Here is an 18547-nt window from a genome sequence, read left to right as displayed (position 1 = left end):
CTGGGAAAAAAAAACAAAAATCTTATTAGGGAGTAAATAATTCACAAAAAGAACCTGACTAGACCAAACACTGAGTGACGCCTGCTGCCCTGCTAATAAAGCAGGGCACTCCGTTGAATGGCAGACTTAGACCTTCCTGAGGAACATGTGGACAAGCTGCTGCACTGTGATCCCAATTTACTGCTTATCCGGCTCTGTCATGTCTGTGCTGTAATTACACTGCGTCCAAAAGCCAGCAGATTCAGCAAATCTCTGATCAGCATTATAGACTTACAGTGATTGAACCGTGGGCCTGATTATCATAACTCTCTCAGCGATGCTGTAAAAGACATGTCACTAATTAAAGAAGACACTAATAATTTGCTTTAATATCTTCATCAGTAAAAAAAAAAGAAATAAAAAAAATAACATTTTTATTTGATGAAGTGCAAATCCACTCAATAGGTCTTTAGAGTGTTTCCTTTATTTACCTACTTTTTCTTAAAGCATTAAGCAAGATTTGACTAATTTATGTTTAAATACACAAAAATCATTTAGTTAGGTATTTTGATGTTTCTCAGTGTGGAGGATTTACAAAGTACAAGGTCAATTATTCAATTTAATTGTGAGATAAAAGACTTTCCTAAGCTTTGGACCCATTCAAATACTAGATGGTCCTTAAGGAATATATGACCCACATTTAACCGTTAGACACTAATAATTAATCAGTTAGCCAAATAAAATCTATCAGACCTGACATCTAATTATTATATTAAACAGAATTATGCAATTTTATTTTTAAGTAACTATGATAATATTAGCTAATTTACTTTGAAAGGTTGACTGTAAACAGGTGAATCATAGTTGGTGAAAAAGCAAAAAGGAGGGTAATCAGATCTTTAATAATAATAGTTTATGGTGCTTGCGATTCATGTTTTGACCCTCTTTCCCAATCCGGGAGTGATTCCAGATTCCAGTTGGCTTGTCTGTGCTCCTGTACCTGGCCGTGTACCTCTCCTCCGGCTTGTCTCGCGCCCCCAGACGTCCCCCAACTCCATCTGGTTGAAGCCCATCTGCTGGACTATTTAAACATGTAGTTGTAGAGTTAGATAAGCTAATTCTCCTCTAAGAATTCTGGTACATCGCCTGTCCATCCTGGGGAGGATCCCTCCTTCATGTGGGTAAACCTGAGGTTTCTTCCTTTTTTTCCCGGAATAATTTTTTTTAGGAGTTTTTCCTTACAGATAAGTATAGTAGGGTCTAGGGCAGGGGTCGGGAACCTATGGCTCGCGAGCCATATATGGCTCTTTTGATTGTCACATGTGGCTCGCAGACAAATCTTTAATTATACTTTTTTTTATCATTAGACCAGTCCTTCTCGGGCGCGATGCGATGCCAGAGGCGCGCAGTAGTAGCGGTGCTTGGAGAGAAAAATCTGCGCCAGCGCTATAAGTTTACAATTATCTATTATTTCACAGAGTTTGTACCAACTGGAAACCTGTGAATTGCCGTGCCTAAAAGTGCGCGCTCCCGTCTCTGAGAAAGAGCGCGCAGTTGCGGGGACGGGATGTGTGAGGAAGAAAGCAGGGGGGTGGGGCTGAGGTGTTGTGGGGACAGGCAGCAGGTGAATCGCGCAGGGATTATAAAAACGTAAAACCCGCTGCCCGTCACTCACTGCGGCGTGTGAGTGTGTGTTTGGCTCCCCGTCTGCATGTGATCAGTCTTTGTCACATCTACAGAACATTCAGACCTAAGATCACGTTTAAAGTCTCAACGCCTGAACGAAGCAGAAACTCACCACGTATCAACCAGACTAGACAATCAGCAAAACTACCACGAGAAATACTCATCATTTATTAGCAACAGAATAACAATGTTATTAAAAAGAATCCACAGACTTATTGTACTTTAAAAATGTTGAAATTACATCAAATGCACACATTCACTTGTATATTTAGTTTTAAACATATTGTCGCGGACTGAGTTGGGTGGCTGTTGGGCCGCGTTAAAAGTTCTGGAGTTCATTGACCGCATCAAGCAGAGATCTGATTGGCTCTCAGTTCTGTCGCTCAGCCTGTTGTTAGGTAATTTGGACCAATGGGGTTCAGCTATGGGCCGAATAAAGGAAATGGGAGGGCTGCAGCGGGAGCAGGGGAATATAAAGTTGGTAGAAGCGCTCTCTCTCGTCTCGTGTCGACAGGAGAGATTCAGGAGTTGCTGTATTAATTTTACGGCGTTTGTTGTGGTATACAGTAACCAGAATAAAGAACCTTAAAAGAGGTTAAGTCTCCGTGCCTCAGTGTGGGAAAGGGACGCTACATTATTGTATGGCTCTTTCGAAATTACATTTAAAAATATGTGGCGTTTATGGCTCTCTTGGCCAAAAAGGTTCCCGACCCCTGGTCTAGGGGCTGGATGCTCAGTTTAGCTCAGTCTGCTTAGTTTAGTTTAGCAATCACCTATTGAGTTCTATGACGGATTCCATATTCTTATACGGTTACCGGTATGAAGCCCATTGAGACAGCTATTGTTGTAATATTGGTCTATATCAAGAAAATTGAATTGAAAAAATGGAATCTGTGCTGCAGTGGAGAAGTGGAGAATGCTTCTCTCATCAGCTGTAATGATCAGAGCTGTGAGGATTAAGTGCCGATGTCCCAGTAAAGGAGCTTTGCCAATCCAAATGCAGGACCACTGGCTCCCTTCAGCTGCCTAATTTGTTCATCTGCAGGCTCCAACTCCTTCGGACTGGATCAAAGATGCGCCGGTGGTGTGTAGCGCCTTGCTGTGGCCGACGAGGGATTTGCAAGAAGTCGCGGCACAGGGACAATAACTCATGAAAGACGGATCTCTTATAGAATATACCCATTTCAAATGTTGATATGTAAATGGGAGTCAGGCGGGGCAGTTGAGAAATTAATTACACTATGTGGACAAATCTGTCTGAGTAAACTTCAGACAACAATAAGCCTCTTATAATTAGAAACATCTATAAGCTGCTAAAAGCTGGAATTAATTTATACTTCATGTTAAATATGACTGATCCAAGAATTTCTATGTTCTTGATAAAAAAAATTATAGTTTGACTATTTTTAAAGAATGTATTATTAGTTGTAATCTGCTTCAAATGAATCCTGCATGTCTAAAAATCCTTTAATCCGTTTTTAGTCACCTTAAAAAAAAAGAGGCCATGAGACAGACGGAGTTGTGAAACCCTGTCACCTCAGGATCTGCATCACACATGATCATTTCCCAGACTTACAGCAATTCCTCTTTGTCCTTCAGGCTTTGCAACCAACCAAGTCAAAGAGATGAAGAAACGGGAATTGTGCCCTAAATGGGTCATTCACAAGACCAAGTGCATGATAAGCAATGAACCGGAAATATGAATTTTTGTCACAGTATTTCCCCACATTATTCAAGTTATCCTAACTATAGTGATCAACTTCAAGGAAAGAAGGAGACATCATGTGATGGTGTTGCTGGGGACTCATGAGGATATCAATGAAAAACAGTGTCTTCTCTGTGTGAAAGAGGCAGCATGAAGAAAGCCTGTGACATTAATCTTTTTTCACCGTTTGGGTTTTTTTCTGCAATGCTGTTGTGGAAAAAAAAAAAAAATCACTGCAACCAAAACATGCAGGGGGATTTGAATTATTCCGTTAAATTTATTTCATTTCTTGTATTATATTTACGACAAAACTCATTATAGGGCATGCTACAGAGAAAGTAAACAAACTGAACAATTTAAGATAATCTAAATGTAATCCAGGAATAAAAAAAAGTAAATAAAGTGATTCTATTGTGGCAGATTTATTTTTAGCTTTTTCCTATTAGTCCGAAATTGTCACAATTCAGAAAACGCGAGTAAAAGCCCGTCTTAGAAAACGAATGGACCCTATCTAAACTTTATTTATCATCTTTCGATATATTTTCAAAGCGTAAAATGGCAGAATGGAGCGGAGCAGGGAGCTCTTCGCCTGCCCCAGCATATTTTTTACGAAACAAATACGAACTTTTACAAATGGCAGTTTTTCATCTGCTCCTGATTCAAAATGATTTAAGTAAAAAAACTACTCAAAAAAGTGGCTCCTTAATTTCTTGACGCTAATTGATGCAAACACGCATTAATCTACTTCTGCTCCAAATGTACCCTAATTTAGCAGTACTTGTAAGCAAGAGCACGAGTGACTATTTTTAACAGCATTAAATAAAATCATGTGTCAAGGGATTAACAAGATTAAGATGTATTGTTTCTGATTTTATTCATTTTATGTTAAGCACTATGGTTGCTTCTGCTTTATGCTATACAAATAATAAATTGATTGATTGTTTGAAATTGAAAATGTACAGCCATTGCCTTTTAACCTGTCGGGTCAAAAAAGACAGCGAATCATGGAGAAAAACTAAAATGCAGAACGAGAACATGTAAAAAAAGAAAAATGTAAGGGTGTCGGCTAAAATAGGGATATACATGTAAACAAAAGAACATTCAAATGTATAGATTAACTGAATCTGCTCTACTTTTAAACTTTATCAGGGGAAAAGTCTTATTTTAAAGGTAGAAAAAGCATCAGTTTTCAATGCATTTTGTGGTATATTCACACACCGTACCAGCCGGTGTCTTATATTTTAATAAACAGAGTGAATTGTATAAGTATTGAAAATTAGGTTGAAAAAATGTATGAATTGTCATTAATATGGACTAAGCTTTTTAATTTTCTTTTTTTTATAAAATGGTTTATGACAGTAGTTTTTCTTTAGACAAAGCAGTTCGATAGATTTTTTACATAAATCATAACCTATTTTTTTATTCCTTGATATTTCTATTTAACAAATAACACTTTTAATTAGCACTTGGTTCAAAACCTCTTACACCAACAGCAGAATTTCACATTGCTACAGTACCAGTCAAATGTTTAATTAGAGGATGATTAATTCCAACCTGTTTGTGTGTCTTTTTATTGTTTAAAGATAAACTTACTACAAAAATAAGAATTTTTGTGTTAGGCAGATTCTTGTTTTTGGTTCTACTAAAGTCATGTTGTCAGTTCTGTTGACACAGCTCAGCCAACATGGTTCGGACAATTGCAGGAAGAGGAAACCCAAGCTGGGAGACCAAATTCAGGATGTGGTCTTTGATTAACCTGCTTTTTCAGTAATGATAGTAATGCCCCATGCCATCACACTGCCCCCACCAGAGACTCTGCTCTATTGCTGCAGTGATGAATGTTGTGTTCTCCACCTCCACTTCACCATTTGGCCATCCCAGACCAAAGATTGGCAACGGGTAGTCTGTTCCAGATTGTCAAGGCGGAGAGCCATCTGCCGTGTCATCAGCCATCATTGACTGCAAATGTGTGGGAGAAAACCCGCCAATCAGACACCTATTTGGCAGCACCAGTGGTACCAGAAGCCCAAAACAAGAATCAAAAGCAACAACAATATGGCTGTTTGGCAGTGGTAGGTAAGGTTTAACAATTTTTATATGATGCAACCCGTTGGCCTACAATAATAAGGCATTGTGAAAACAAAACACAACCACTCTTCATTCTTGAGCTATTGTTGGTGATTTCTACTTTAAAGAGTTGGGAACATTGACTGTATGTGAGAAGTGGACCGACAGCATGATGTCACCCGTAGAAAAGGTCTTAATTACGGCTTCAACAAACTGAAGTCAATTCAGTTGAAACAAAAAAATATGTGAGCATTTTGTGATAAACATTTATGAATCCACTGTCTTCTGTAGATAAAAATGTTGATGGTTTATTAAAAAAATAAATGTAAAAAATTTTTTGGGCAAAAACTGTTCAGATGCAATGCATTGTGGTCTATATTCACCAATCTAGTAAGCATAGTCGATGCTCGTAAGTAATTGGACAATTGACTTCCATGCAATTGCATGGGCAGGTGTGGGCAATTCCCTTGTTATGTCATTATGAGTGAAGCAGATAAAAGGCCTGGAGTTGATTAGAGGACTCGTGCTTGCATTTTGAAGATTTTGCTGTGAACAGACAACATGAGGTCAAAGGAGCTCCCCATGCAGGTTTAAAGGTGTTTAAAAAAATGCTTTAGTTTTTCACATTTTTATGCAATTTTTTTGTTCAACCCATGGAATAAAAGCTGAAAGTCTGCACTTCAATGGCATCTGAGTTGCTTTATTTAGAATTCACTGTGGTAATGTACAAAATGTGCACTTATTAGAGACGTAACAGGACTATAGTACGTAGTGACTGCACTGGGTATGATAGTAAATTTGCTCCAGGTAATGAGGGTAAGAATTTTTAATTTGACTTCTTCTCACTCCTTTTCAGATAGTTCTTGTGTTTCTTTTTTTATCGTGTTCTATTTTTTCTTTTAAGATATATGTCCAAAATAAAATATCATTATCACAAAAGACAAAGCTCAATTTATATTGATCATAACAGTTTCATAAATAAAAAGCAATGTCATAAAAAGACTTGGACTTCTTTAAGTGTAGAAGGTCACAGACCCCTGACCGATATACAGTTTATGGTTGGCAGCCGATGTTCAGGAAGCCTTTACTTTGAAAGTCCTTACCGGAAATGGAGTCTTCAGTTGGGCCGACCTGACGCCTCTGGATGAGTTGATGGAAGTGAGCCGTGCTGGAGAAAAGTTACAGTCTGGAAGTTTTCCGCGTCACTTTCTCCGAGTTACCATGTGAGTCCGCGCGCTTTTTCAGTGACCGTGAACAGCCAGACAGGGTTTCCATGATGACCAACCTCAACACTTAAGGACCAACTCCAACAAGGACCGAAAGTCTTTCTAAAACTAAAAAAAAACTTTAAAAAAAACGCCCATGGTTTCTCCAACTGCCGTCACAGCTGTCACCGCCATGGCGTGTTCCTCCGCGGTTTCGTTATGGGCATTCGCTTTCAGCCTTTCCTTCGGCCTGTCAAAGTGTCACTTCTCGGTTCCGCTCAGGATACACCCGGGAAAGTTTAACCTCTCCGCGCACGTGAACGTCAGCCAGCTCCACCGAGTGGCGTTGAAGTCCGACGGAAGCGGCCTCTCCTTCGCCTCTGACCCCGCCGGCATCGTCAACTTTCTGGACATGGTCGGGAACCTGCAGGGAGACTCGGGGAGGGGATACTACATCGAAATGTCAGTTGGGACTCCCGGTCAAAAGGTACCGTGTCACACACTTCCCGTACCATTTTACTTTTATTTTTTATCACTAAACATTTGCACAGGTGTTTTTGGAGTGGGAGCTTACTACAACAACACTTTCCTTTTTTTATTTTTTATTTTTAAATCAAGTTTGAATTAAAATAACCTAAATTGTGCAAAAAATAAGAGATTTTAGAATTTTGTGTTACACTTTTTTAGTGTCTGTGAAGGACAATGCAGAAAAAATAGGTTCTGTCATTTGTTTTAATTATTTACAAAAAGAAAGATGAAATTATTTTCTAGGATAACCACAGTGATGATTGATCACTGTGGTTGGACTGAAGCCCCCCTCCCCACACACACACACACACACACACACACACACACACACACACACACTCACATGCACTCACATGATGCAGCCTGTGAGGACCAGTGTTCCTTTGCAGGCAGCTGACAGGGATTAGGAGGCTTGCAGGGAGCAAAGACCAGCCCTGGAGTTAAAAAAATAAATAAAAATAAACACTCCAATTTAGGTATATTTGCTGTTTAATTACTTGTTGTTTGCAATAAAACTTGCTTTTGTTATTTATTTCCCTTTATTTTATTATTCTTGTAAAGTGTCTAACAGGATCTGATTAATTTTTGTTGGAATGCAGAAGTGCACACTGTATCATTCTCTGCCAAGTAGATGTTTTCTAAGCGGAAAATGAAGGTATGTTATGTCATGTTTAAGTTGCCCACAGGAATTAACACAGACTGGAGCTCGGTTCCTCTGCTCCAAAGAGGGTCATCGGTGCTGCCTGCTGTGTCGCAGAGGATGCCTCCCACATAAAAATAAATGAATAAATAAATAACGTCTCAAGTTATGTCACCAAAAAATAAGAAAGAAATGATGGTACCCATCTGTTAATAAAAGAAAGATCTCACAATGGTCACTGAAATGGTGGTTAATAGAATCATTTAAAGTAACAGACCTGAACAAAAATGGTGGTACCCTTAAGTTAATGTTTAGTGGCCTTCAAAGCATTTGGGTAACTGTCAGTGAGTCCGTTTACAAGCACCTGTCATCATCTGAGGTCTATGGTACCATGTAAATAAATAAAAAGATGCTTAGATTTCTGCCACTAAGGCCAATATTTCCTGACACGCATTCAATACTTAGTTTTACAAACAAAACACAGGAGGTGGATGTCTCAGAATCCATATGTCAGACTCAGCGGCGTGTGTCAGAGGCAACCACTTTCGCAGACATGTTACTTCCCACATTAGTCGAGCTAAGGCTTTGACTGACAATGTTTACCAGGAACAAACCAGCAGAAGTTATAAAGGTTTTAGTTCCATGTTTTAGGTCATCTGAAGGCTTATGGCCTAAGACCAAGCTTTCTGACGCTCGGCAGCACGCATGGTTCTAAATGGTCTTGGGATTTCTTTGTACAGATTCATTGATTCAAGACAAAGCAACGTTGCAGAACCGAGCCTCCTGCATTTTGCTGACTTTCTTGGTTTTTTGTTTTTCAAAAAAAAAAAAAAACACTCCAGTTAAGTTTCCTTTACCTGATGGACTCTCTCCCAGAAGCTTTGGGATTTTTCTCTATGCATTGTGGGAAATTCCTGTCTTTTTGAAGGAGTGATGTCCTCTTTGGACATTCACTTTAGGTCAAACTGCATCAGATGGAAAGATGTGATGTTCCTTGACCTTGGAGTTCATCTTTAAAGTGAGGACATTCAGGGCTTTGTTTTATCTGCAGTTTTTCATTGTCTCTCTTCCTGCTGCAGGAACTTTAGCTGGAAAACCGAGGACCTTACATTTCCTAATCGTATGTGCAGCCCTAGTAGTCTCAAGAACATCAAAGTTCTTCTGTCCTTTTTTTTCTGTCGTTCTCGCCAAACAGCACCATGGCTGTTGTCCCCGTTTAAACAGAGGAGTTGAAGGACATCTGTGATGATGGTTGGAGGAAACACCTTCGTTTACCAAAGCCCTGGGGTCAAATTATTTTTAATTTTCTATGATGTTTGTCCAGTTCTTGTTTCTTTTTTATTTCCAAAATTAGATGAATTAATATTTGCACACATTAGGATGAGTTTTAAGGCTCGTTTTATTCCTGTAGATGATTCCAAGACCAGCACAGGTTTATTTCTGCATGAGTTATGAATAAATAAATGTTGAGGTTTATCATTGACCCCCAAGTCAATGATTTAAATAGTATTTGTATTACTTTCTGCCTTGTATGAAGTATTTTGCCTGAAACTTAGTTTTTTTTTTTAAAGTTGCATGTCATAAATAAGCCCTCTTGGTCAATTATTGACACTTGTTTTTCTTTAATAATAGAGTACTCTGAACTGGCATGACAATGAGTGTGACTTTCATAGAAAACAAACCAGTTCCAGTATCTTATGCTATTCTTTATCCTGTTTAGCAGCCATTACGCTCCTGTTTTCTGTGCATAATTGCATCGAATCCTTCAGAGCTTGTACTCGCGCCAGCAGAGCCCAAACCACTTGAGTTCAAATTGGTTATGCAGTGTCAAAACGTCCCATAATTCAATACTATTGAGTAGTACTCTCAATGTTATTCCAACTAAATGATGATGTGATTACAGTGCCGGGGTGTTAAATGAGGCACTATTCAAATCAGCCTCTAATTGCCGCATCTGTTAACACGCGCCGCGGCCCGGCTGGGATGTCGGCGGCAAAGCCTAACATCTGCTAATTGGTACAAACAGGTGGCAGATGCATGTTGCCACCATGGAGCCGCTGCCAATTAAAGCCCAAACGCTCAGCTCCAGCCTGACACAGCGATGGGAGACGTTTGCCTGAGGCTCTGACGCCCAGGGAGCACGGAGAAAAAAAAGATACGACGGCGAGGGGACAAAGAAAAGCTTTCGTTGCCCGTCCTCTCCTCGCTTCTTTGCCACAGAATTCCAGTTTTAGAGTTTGGGAATTTTTGCTGTTGTTGTTTTTGTTAAGACTAAGAGGAAATGTCTGCTTTGTGGCAGAGCAGGTTTCTGATTACCGGACCAGAAGCAGCTACAAGGAAGTGATCGTCTTTTAGTTTTTTGTTGAACAATTGCAGAATATAAAAAACACAAAAAATGCAACAATTATACAAATATAATGTACAATAGAGTTTTGAATACAGAATAAACTTGTTATAACCTTAAGAAAATCTTAAAGTGATCGTCTTTTCCAGACAGGTTTACTGTAGATGACATAACCAGCTAAGCTGAAAAGAGGCTTGAAATTCTTTTTGTTTCTAAATATACCACTACACACCTGAACAAGACAAAACCCTCCAAAGTTTCCGAAACTTGTTTTTTTGCAGGTTTACTTTGACATTGCTTGTTTTTTAAACTTTAATGTATTAACATTGTTCTTCAGTAGGGCTAGTAAGGCCTCTGCTCATATGTGGGAGGGATAGAAGTCAGCGGACTGATTTTGATCTTACTTACTGACTTGATGGGTTGAAAAATCCTCCCCAGTGTCATCAGTGAGTCTTGAGTTCTCGGTCTGACAGATGCCCAAATGAGGGACGTTGTCGTCGTTGCTCGAGGCTGAGTTTCTCACAGATCTAATGTTGTGACATCACTGTCAGTCAGGGTGCTGTCCTTTTGACTTGACCGCAACGCTAATTAGTTCAAGTCTTTTGAAAGTTTTTTTTTTTTTTTTTAAACATGCCACTAACAATTCTAACTGATTCTACGGAAGAGGATTAGGGCCATGGAGAAAGAGGGTAGAAAAAAAGGGGCATAGAAAATTTTGACTTTAAGCTCAGAATTCTTACAAAATTTTAGCATAGTCTGTCGCCGTTTCATTAAAAAATTCCAAATATAGAAATCTCTTTTTACTCACCTTCTGTTGTGCTGTTAACACAGTGGCCTCCTCTGTAAACTTCAAGCACGCATCAAGAAACTTAAAGAGGACATTTTCCTTAGTTCCACTCAGCGTGTATGACTCCACAGTGCTGCTAAAGCTAACTGAAGGAAGTAGCTCACAGGCCTCCGTAGTTCTGAGATTAAAGTCAGAATGTTGCAGATAAAAAGCCTCTTTCTCTCTTTTTCTCGTGGTGCCTCTTCCTTTGTGTGTATTCTTCAGGAGTTGGACCTGTAAGGGAGGTTCTCGTCTGCCGGTGTTTGTTAAAGCAAACTCTTCCTTGTGTTTCAGCTGAACATCCTGCTGGACACGGGAAGCAGCAACTTTGCCATCGCTGCCGCTCCACACCCGGACATTACTCGCTACTTCGACACTGATCTGTAAGTACCACAAAACACCTAGTATCCTGTGTCTGTTTTGTGTTTTGATAAATAGATCAGTAATTATTTTCAGTTTCTTAAGCAAAATGGAAAATATTTTATTAAAAGTTGTCGGTGCAAAGACCCCTTACAGCTTTCAGTCTGATCTAATTCTCCATTCTAACTCCATTTTTCATATACCTGATTAAAATAAATTCATATATGTGTAAACAAACAATAATAATAAACAACAAAGGGTGAGGGAAGATCAGCAACCATTACCTAATTAAGACCCCCCCCCCTTTGAAGTTACAAAAAATCATTAAATAATAAATAAAGGAACCTTGACGTTGACTCATTTGTCTGATAGGGACAGTGCTCATCAATGGACTAAAACAGGTCAGATTATGCTGAGATTATATTAGTATTGCTTGTTAGAATCCATAGTCTGTGTTTGGTAACACAAACCTTTAATAAAACATGAAAACGGCAACTCTTCATAAAAGATTTACTGTAAAATTTTGCAGGACTGTTTAGCTTGGAGCCGCTAAAAGTTTGTATTGAGGGATACTCTTGTTGACGTTGGAGGAGCTTTTCCAGATTTGCTCATCCCGACACAAAAAGCCCATCAGCTTGTGTTTTGTTGGGAACATGAAACGGAGAAAATGTCAGAAATTGTAAACTTTTCTGTTAGAACGGAAGCTACAGTTCACTTGGTGTTTATCACAGTTGTGTAAAAACTGGACAGATGATCTGTGACTTCTAGATTCTGCAGGCCTGAAACGGGACACTGACCAGACTCCGTTCAGCTCAACAACCTGCCGAAAATGGCAGCTGGGGGTGCGGATGTGAAGTTGAACATTTTGAAATAGAAGTCAATGGAGAATTCGGCAACTTTACTTCAGTTGTCCATTAAGGAAATGCGACATTTGGGACTTGTGAGTTGGTCTCAAATTCAGGATCAGATGGTTGGATGTTTACATGTATGCTGCTTTACAGAAACTTTAGGAAATGTCAAATTCTTTTTGTTTTGTCAATCAGCCAGAGGTTAGCGTCATAGGTGAACAACCGTTGACAACGTTGTTGGTCATTTCTGGCTCAAGAAAATTAAGGAAAGAACCATTCCAAACACTAAAAAGCTTTGTTTGTTTCCTATAACCACAGTGTTTTTCTGTTGAGTTGTTGGAATGTTTTAAAAATAAAAAACCCTAAAAGGAATCAGAAAATCGTTTCTCAGAGATTCACCGTTGAGCAATTGTGGCTACTTTGACATGAATTGTTATGTAACCAGCAGCTTTGAAAAGCTTTGCCTTCTCCTGGTACGTTTAGGTCCAGCTCCTTCCAGGCACTTGACCGTTTTGTGGCTGTTAGGTACACACAAGGCAACTGGGAAGGCGAACTAGGCATTGACAGCGTCTCCATCCCCAAAGGCCCAAACGGAACCATCACTGTGAACATCGCCGCCATTCTGTCTTCTAATGGCTTCTTCCTGTCTGGAATTAAATGGCAGGGCATCTTGGGAATGGCCTATCCTGCCCTGGCAAGGGTGAGACTTCTTCAAACCTTACTGTGTTGTTTGGTTTTTTAAGAAACTACAGAGTTACTGGATTTGAAATGTTCATCAGCTGTTTACAGAAAACGACCGCGGCCCCTCAAAACACAGACCTCCTGTGAAAGATGCAAACAACCTGACCCCACACCAAAATGTTAAACTGGACAGATTAAGCCTCAATCTGAAATACAGCCGTGTATGAATATGAATGTGTCCCCATGGTTTTACTACTTTAGGGTCAAAATCCTATGGACTTCTATTGAAAAATAAACAGCTGTTACTCGGTCATTGTATTAGTCAGATTGACCATTCTTGATCTGATGCCTTTTTTAACACGGTCTTAATAATCCTCCTTTTTTTTTGCAAAAATATTTCTCTTTATTGCAATATATTCAAGTTATAAACGGACCAATCAGCCTAAATAAAGTACATGGTGCCTTCTATCCCTATCAGATTTATATCAGTATATATGTCGTTCTTATAAAACCTCCTTGTGTTAAGGTCACATCAAGATTCACATCAGTGATGGAATCAACCATCAAAACAGCACTAAAAGTGAAGAGTTTTCCTCATCAATTCCGCTTTCATCCAGTAAATTGGACCGCGTTGCATAATTTCCTGCGTCTGCAACACATGTTTTTTTTTTGTTCCAGATAACTTGTTATCTGCAATCTGATCTGAAAACTCTCATCTCTGCATTCCACGTGACAACAGCACAGATTTATCTTTAAGCAGTCCAACTGTGGACTTCCTCTGTGTTTTGTTTAAACGCTCACCCTAATTTATTCCCCACCGATCTGCAGCCTAGACTTGAGTGACATGAGTCACACTTTGATTCATCGTTTATGTTCTGAAATAAAAGATAAAGTTAAAATGGTGCTCTTTTTAACACCCTTTCCACAATGTAATGACTTAGAGTTTTGAGGTTTAAAATAAAAGGCTAAAATTTGTTAGACTCATGAAGATCGTGTCAGGACTTAAAACTCTCTAACTGGTGACTAATGTTGTCTCATAAACCAAGTTTAAATCAATCAATTGCTGCTCATGAGCTCCTATGGCGTTTCCTGACCCTCATTCAGCCGGACTCATCCGTGGAGCCCTTCTTCGACTCTGTGGTGAAGCAGCTGGGAATTCCAGACGTGTTTTCCCTCCAGATGTGTGGCGCAGGACTGTCGGGAAGCAGCGCCGCGGATCCACCGGGTGGCAGTCTTGTGAGTAATTTGTCTCTTTAATGTGATTAATTTGATATTGTTCATTATAAATAGATAAATTTCGATTTCTTAGCAGTTTGTGAAGGGATGTGTGATCGTCATACACAACTCGACTGAGATGTCACCCATTGAATTCTGCTGAAATGAAGCCAAAGGGGGAGGGGCACATTTATTCCACCTGCCAACAGACCGAAATCCACAAGTTGGCGGCCGGACAAAATAAAGTTTATAGAAATCTGTTGGTTAACAGATCAAACATACATGCCATTAAATATGGCAACATTTGAGCTATAAAACAACCTGAAACACTGACAAAGCTTCAGAAACCAGAACAGTCAGAAGGGTTTTTAGTGTAAGGTTGTTTTTGTTAACACGTGGATGTCAGTAGAGAGTTCCTCCCTTCTCCAATCTGCCTCCAGTGGTCTCTGATGGATCTGCATTTGGTATTTTCCACTCATTTCAGGCATTAAGTTAGTATAGTAGATGAGGGCGCATTTAAAACAAACATCGCTGTGAAGTGTTAGAAGCAGAACAGCTGGTGTTCTCCTTGTAGGTGTATTTACCCTTTGGAAGGCCAAACCCATTAGAGAGCAGCTAATGAAGCTAAGCTAACATCCTGCTGGGAGCAGTCCGGTCTCTGTTTATGAGTTTGACCTTGGCGCGTCTCAGTCTGGGTCTCGTGCTAAAGAATCACATGACAGAGACGCAGACGCTCTTCTCAGCTTGATTCCGTTTGGAGCCCTGCTTTTTCTGTTTCCTTTTTCAGATAATGGGTGGGGCTGAACCAACGCTGTATCGGGGGTCGGTGTGGTACACCCCCATTGTAGAGGAGTGGTACTACCAAGTGGAGGTTCTGAAGCTGGAGGTTGATGACCAAAACCTGAATTTAGACTGCAAAGAGGTAAATGGTTTTATGTTCAAGCCTGACAACATAATGATGAAAGTTGTGACACAATGCAATGGAAGCTTGTATGAGTCAGTTTTGATGGGGCGAGTGTGTCGAGGTTAAACCCATGACTGGAAAGAAACGTTAGGAATCTGGTTTGTCTACGGAAAGAACTTCCTCATTTTGTATTCTGTTTGCTCGAGGTCTTCTATAGGAGTCTGCTAAAGTGAAAGTCACTGCTGTTTTCTTTGACTCCTTCCTCCAGTATAACATGGATAAAGCCATAGTTGACAGCGGGACGACGATGCTGCGACTTCCTGCCAAGGTCTTCAATGCGGTGGTAGAAGCTATCACACGCAGCTCTCTGGTACGTTCCTTCTGCAAAACACGCAGTCAGAGCCAGAGCGCCGCTCGCTCTACAAGGACGCTGCTTTGAAGTATCCAGATTTTTTATTCATAAGAGTGCATGAATTTGCACCATGCAACGTGTTGCATGAAATAAACGCCTTCTGTTTGTCATTTTAGGGCCATCTTTGTGCACTTTCATGCTCTCTTAGCGCTGCACACAAACACCTCTCAAAGTTTATTTTGCTGCTTTGTTCTTAATGTACCCAGATCCATGCAGAGAAATCCCAAGTGGTCGAAGAAGAACAAAACATCAAACTGTGTTTTGGTGCTGTACTGACCTTCTGTTTCTCTCATTTTATCTTTCTCCCTGCCCGTCCTCCTTCATCTCTTTATCTCTTTCTCCCTCGCTCGCTCTCCTTTTTGATTTTTAGATCCAAGAGTTTTCTTCGGGCTTCTGGGAAGGGACCAAGCTGGCGTGCTGGATGAAGGGAGAGACCCCCTGGAGGGTTTTCCCCAAGCTGTCCATATACCTTAGAGCCACCAACACCAGCCAGAGTTTCCGCATTACCATCCTGCCTCAGGTATCCCGACTCAAACCATCATCAGCCTCTCCAGCGGCGCAGCAGACCTTCATGTCTGTTCCATTTTCAGCTCTACATCCAACTAATCACAGATGAGAATAGCGCGCTCGATTGCTTTCGCTTTGGAGTGTCTTCTTCTGCTAATGGGCTGGTGATTGGTGCCACCGTCATGGAGGGCTTCTATGTGGTTTTTGATCGAGCTCACAAGAGGCTGGGTTTCGCTCTAAGCAGCTGTGCAGGTGAGAAAACAAAGCAGATGTGATACATCCATGAAAAGTAGTCCCAACATTTACATCATTGAAATAAGGCCTGGTAATGCAGGAAATCTAGTTTAACCATAAAACTTGTTATATGTTTAGATTCAATTTTTGTCAAATAAAATGTTATAGCGAGAATATTTAACTTAGATCGACCACGGTTTCTGGTCAAATAAAAAACATAAAAGCATGCCAAATTTGAGACAAAACTGTTTCTATTTATTTTTTCATGGCTGGAATTCACTGTACATTTTCTAAAGTTAGTACAGTTTCTTTCTAAAAAATGTCCAAACACCCCGTGTGTAAATTCAAACCAGTCTGAACCAGATTCCTTCACATCATGGCGTGTAAAAATTCTTCTTTCCTTTTTAAAAGCTGTCTCTGGCATGCACATCACAATGGCCAGTATGCCAGGCGCCTCCAGACAAAGCAGAGAGGACGGTCATGTGCAGCATTGGGTCATGCTGGGTAAAACGGTGCAGTCTTTTGGATGGGCTTCCCAGCCTCATCTCAGAGTACAGAGAAACTTCTGTGGCTCATTCAACAAACACGTTTGAAGCAGGTGGACACTTTAGGCAAAGGATGCTGGCTTGTGACAGTAAGGTTACTAACTGTTCCCTGATGGTGCTGGGGAAAAAATCCCAACGCCTGTAGATGACTAGCAGATTTTTTTTTACCAAAAAAAGATGTAGCAGTAAGAGCAAAAAAAAAACAGTTTCCAGGCTTTTTTTTTTGTTTATTCATGGATTATTTCTTTATTTCAGTGAGCGGTGATGTGGCTCTGTCAGAGATCGCAGGACCTTTCTCTGCGGCGGATGTGGCCACAGACTGCTCCAGCGGCGTGCCGAAGCAGCCTCTCCTCTGGCTGATCTCCTACGCCCTGATGGCAGTCTGCGCCGTGATCCTCATCGTCCTGCTGCTCCTGCTGCTGCTGCCCTGCCGGCGGCGAGGGCGCCTCGGGGAGATCACAGACGAGTCTTCGCTGGTCCGACACCGGATCAAATGACTCAGAGGAGCCAGACGAGTGAGCGCGGCGAACGGGCAGGAGGCGGGACGCGGAGAGGCCTACGCCGCTCGCCCACCATGACGAACAACTGAACGCCCGACTGACCTCGCGCCGCCCTCATGGGTTTGGCTTTTCGGGACACCTCTGCCCTCTGAAGGGAATATCCCCCCCTGAAGTCCTCCTGAAACCTCAGATGGACACGCACATCCAGACTTCTGATCAGAGCACAGAGGAACAGTGAACGTTGAAAAGACATTCACAGACTATGACCACCTTTCTATTTGAATTGTTTTTTTGGAAAATTTCCTCCTTTTCTGTCTACTCTGACTCTATGAGAGCAGAGGGACTTTTCAAGGCTTTGAAAACATTTTCTGCTTTAAAAACAAACAAACCTCCAAAACCAGGAAATCTGAGAAAAGACAGTGAGAACGTGGAACGCAGACGATCAAAGTGGAGTAGACCATCTTAAGTTTAATTAGAACAAAAACACTGTAAAGCTTTTATTTTAGCTTTTTTTTATTGTTATTCTTATTTGTGACTGCATTGCTGAATTGTGTTTGACCTTTTGTGGAGACAAAATGTTGAATCTGAGAAGGAAAAGCTACTTATTTAACCAGCGTCTTTGGAAAAGTTGCCCACATTGACCTTAAAGGCCTCATTCGACCTTCAAATGGATCTGTGCAGGATGAGCATGTCTCTGCAGAATTGCACTTTTTTTTTGGTTGTTGTTTGAAGTCGACAGATGGATTTTTCTTCATCTGTTTTCTTAATGTTCTAAACTTGTACACTTTCAGCTTTAAATTTAAATTCTTTTGCGTGCCACTGTTATTTCTCTGAGACGTAGTTCTTGCTCAACATGGAAGTGGTATTAATGCACTGCACATCTGACACAAAGCAGACTCTGTGAATCTGAACTCTGCCGTACACACGACCGTTTTGCAGTTTTTGAGACGAGAGTTTGAGTTACTGTAAGCGCCGCACAAGCTGTCCTCGCCATGGAGACGGTCCGGCTCCGTCACTGTAAATGAGTTGGAGAGGAGGACACGAACCCCGCGGCCCACTAATACCATTGTTCATCGTTTATTTGAAGGTACGCTAGACTGTATGAATGTATGTTTTTTGTGCCAAAATGAAAATTGTAAACAAATGAACTTTAACAGATCAAATCCATCAATAAATCTTTTTGGAATGTGCAGGATTTTCTGAAAGTGGTCTAAGATTTTATCCTGTAACCCTTGTGCTATCCTAGGCACTTTACCATTGGGAGTTGGGTCATCTAGACCCACTAAACAGTGCTCCGAACCTTTTTTCTTCAATGATTTGTGATCTTCACTGGTGTCCATGGATTACATGAAATCTTTCCA

General features: G+C 40.6%; 1 protein-coding gene across 2 annotated transcripts; it reads left to right on the top strand.

The window, feature by feature from the left end:
- Positions 1-6540: 6540 nt before the first annotated feature.
- LOC101167562 (beta-secretase 2) lies at positions 6541-18381 on the top strand. Of its 2 annotated transcripts, XM_023962060.1 has the most exons (10): positions 6541-6660; positions 6925-7129; positions 11275-11363; positions 12672-12888; positions 13974-14105; positions 14872-15006; positions 15257-15358; positions 15771-15920; positions 15991-16159; positions 16942-18381. In XM_023962060.1, the coding sequence occupies exons 1-10, from the start codon at positions 6590-6592 to the stop codon at positions 17181-17183; spliced, it is 1512 nt and encodes a 503-aa protein (XP_023817828.1). In that variant the 5' UTR covers positions 6541-6589; the 3' UTR covers positions 17184-18381. The 2 variants fall into 2 exon arrangements, with proteins under 2 accessions (XP_023817828.1, XP_023817827.1); XM_023962059.1 differs by having other exon boundaries at positions 6579-7129.
- The last annotated feature ends 166 nt before the right edge of the window (positions 18382-18547 follow it).

The sequence above is a fragment of the Oryzias latipes genome, chromosome 13 (genome assembly GCF_002234675.1).
Source record: "Oryzias latipes chromosome 13, ASM223467v1".
In the NCBI taxonomy this organism is placed as follows: Eukaryota; Metazoa; Chordata; class Actinopteri; order Beloniformes; family Adrianichthyidae; genus Oryzias; species Oryzias latipes.
The sequence above is the reverse complement of the archived record's forward strand: the minus strand, read 5'-3'. Positions and strand labels throughout refer to the sequence as shown.

Bases quoted from the DNA above. Each gene is read 5' to 3' on its own strand.
- LOC101167562 (XM_023962059.1), top strand. From the start codon at position 6,800: ATGGTTTCTCCAACTGCCGTCACAGCTGTCACCGCCATGGCGTGTTCC. The intron at 7,130-11,274 runs GTACCGTGTCAC...CTTGTGTTTCAG, and splicing joins TTGGGACTCCCGGTCAAAAG to CTGAACATCCTGCTGGACAC. The intron at 15,921-15,990 runs GTATCCCGACTC...TTCCATTTTCAG, and splicing joins GCATTACCATCCTGCCTCAG to CTCTACATCCAACTAATCAC.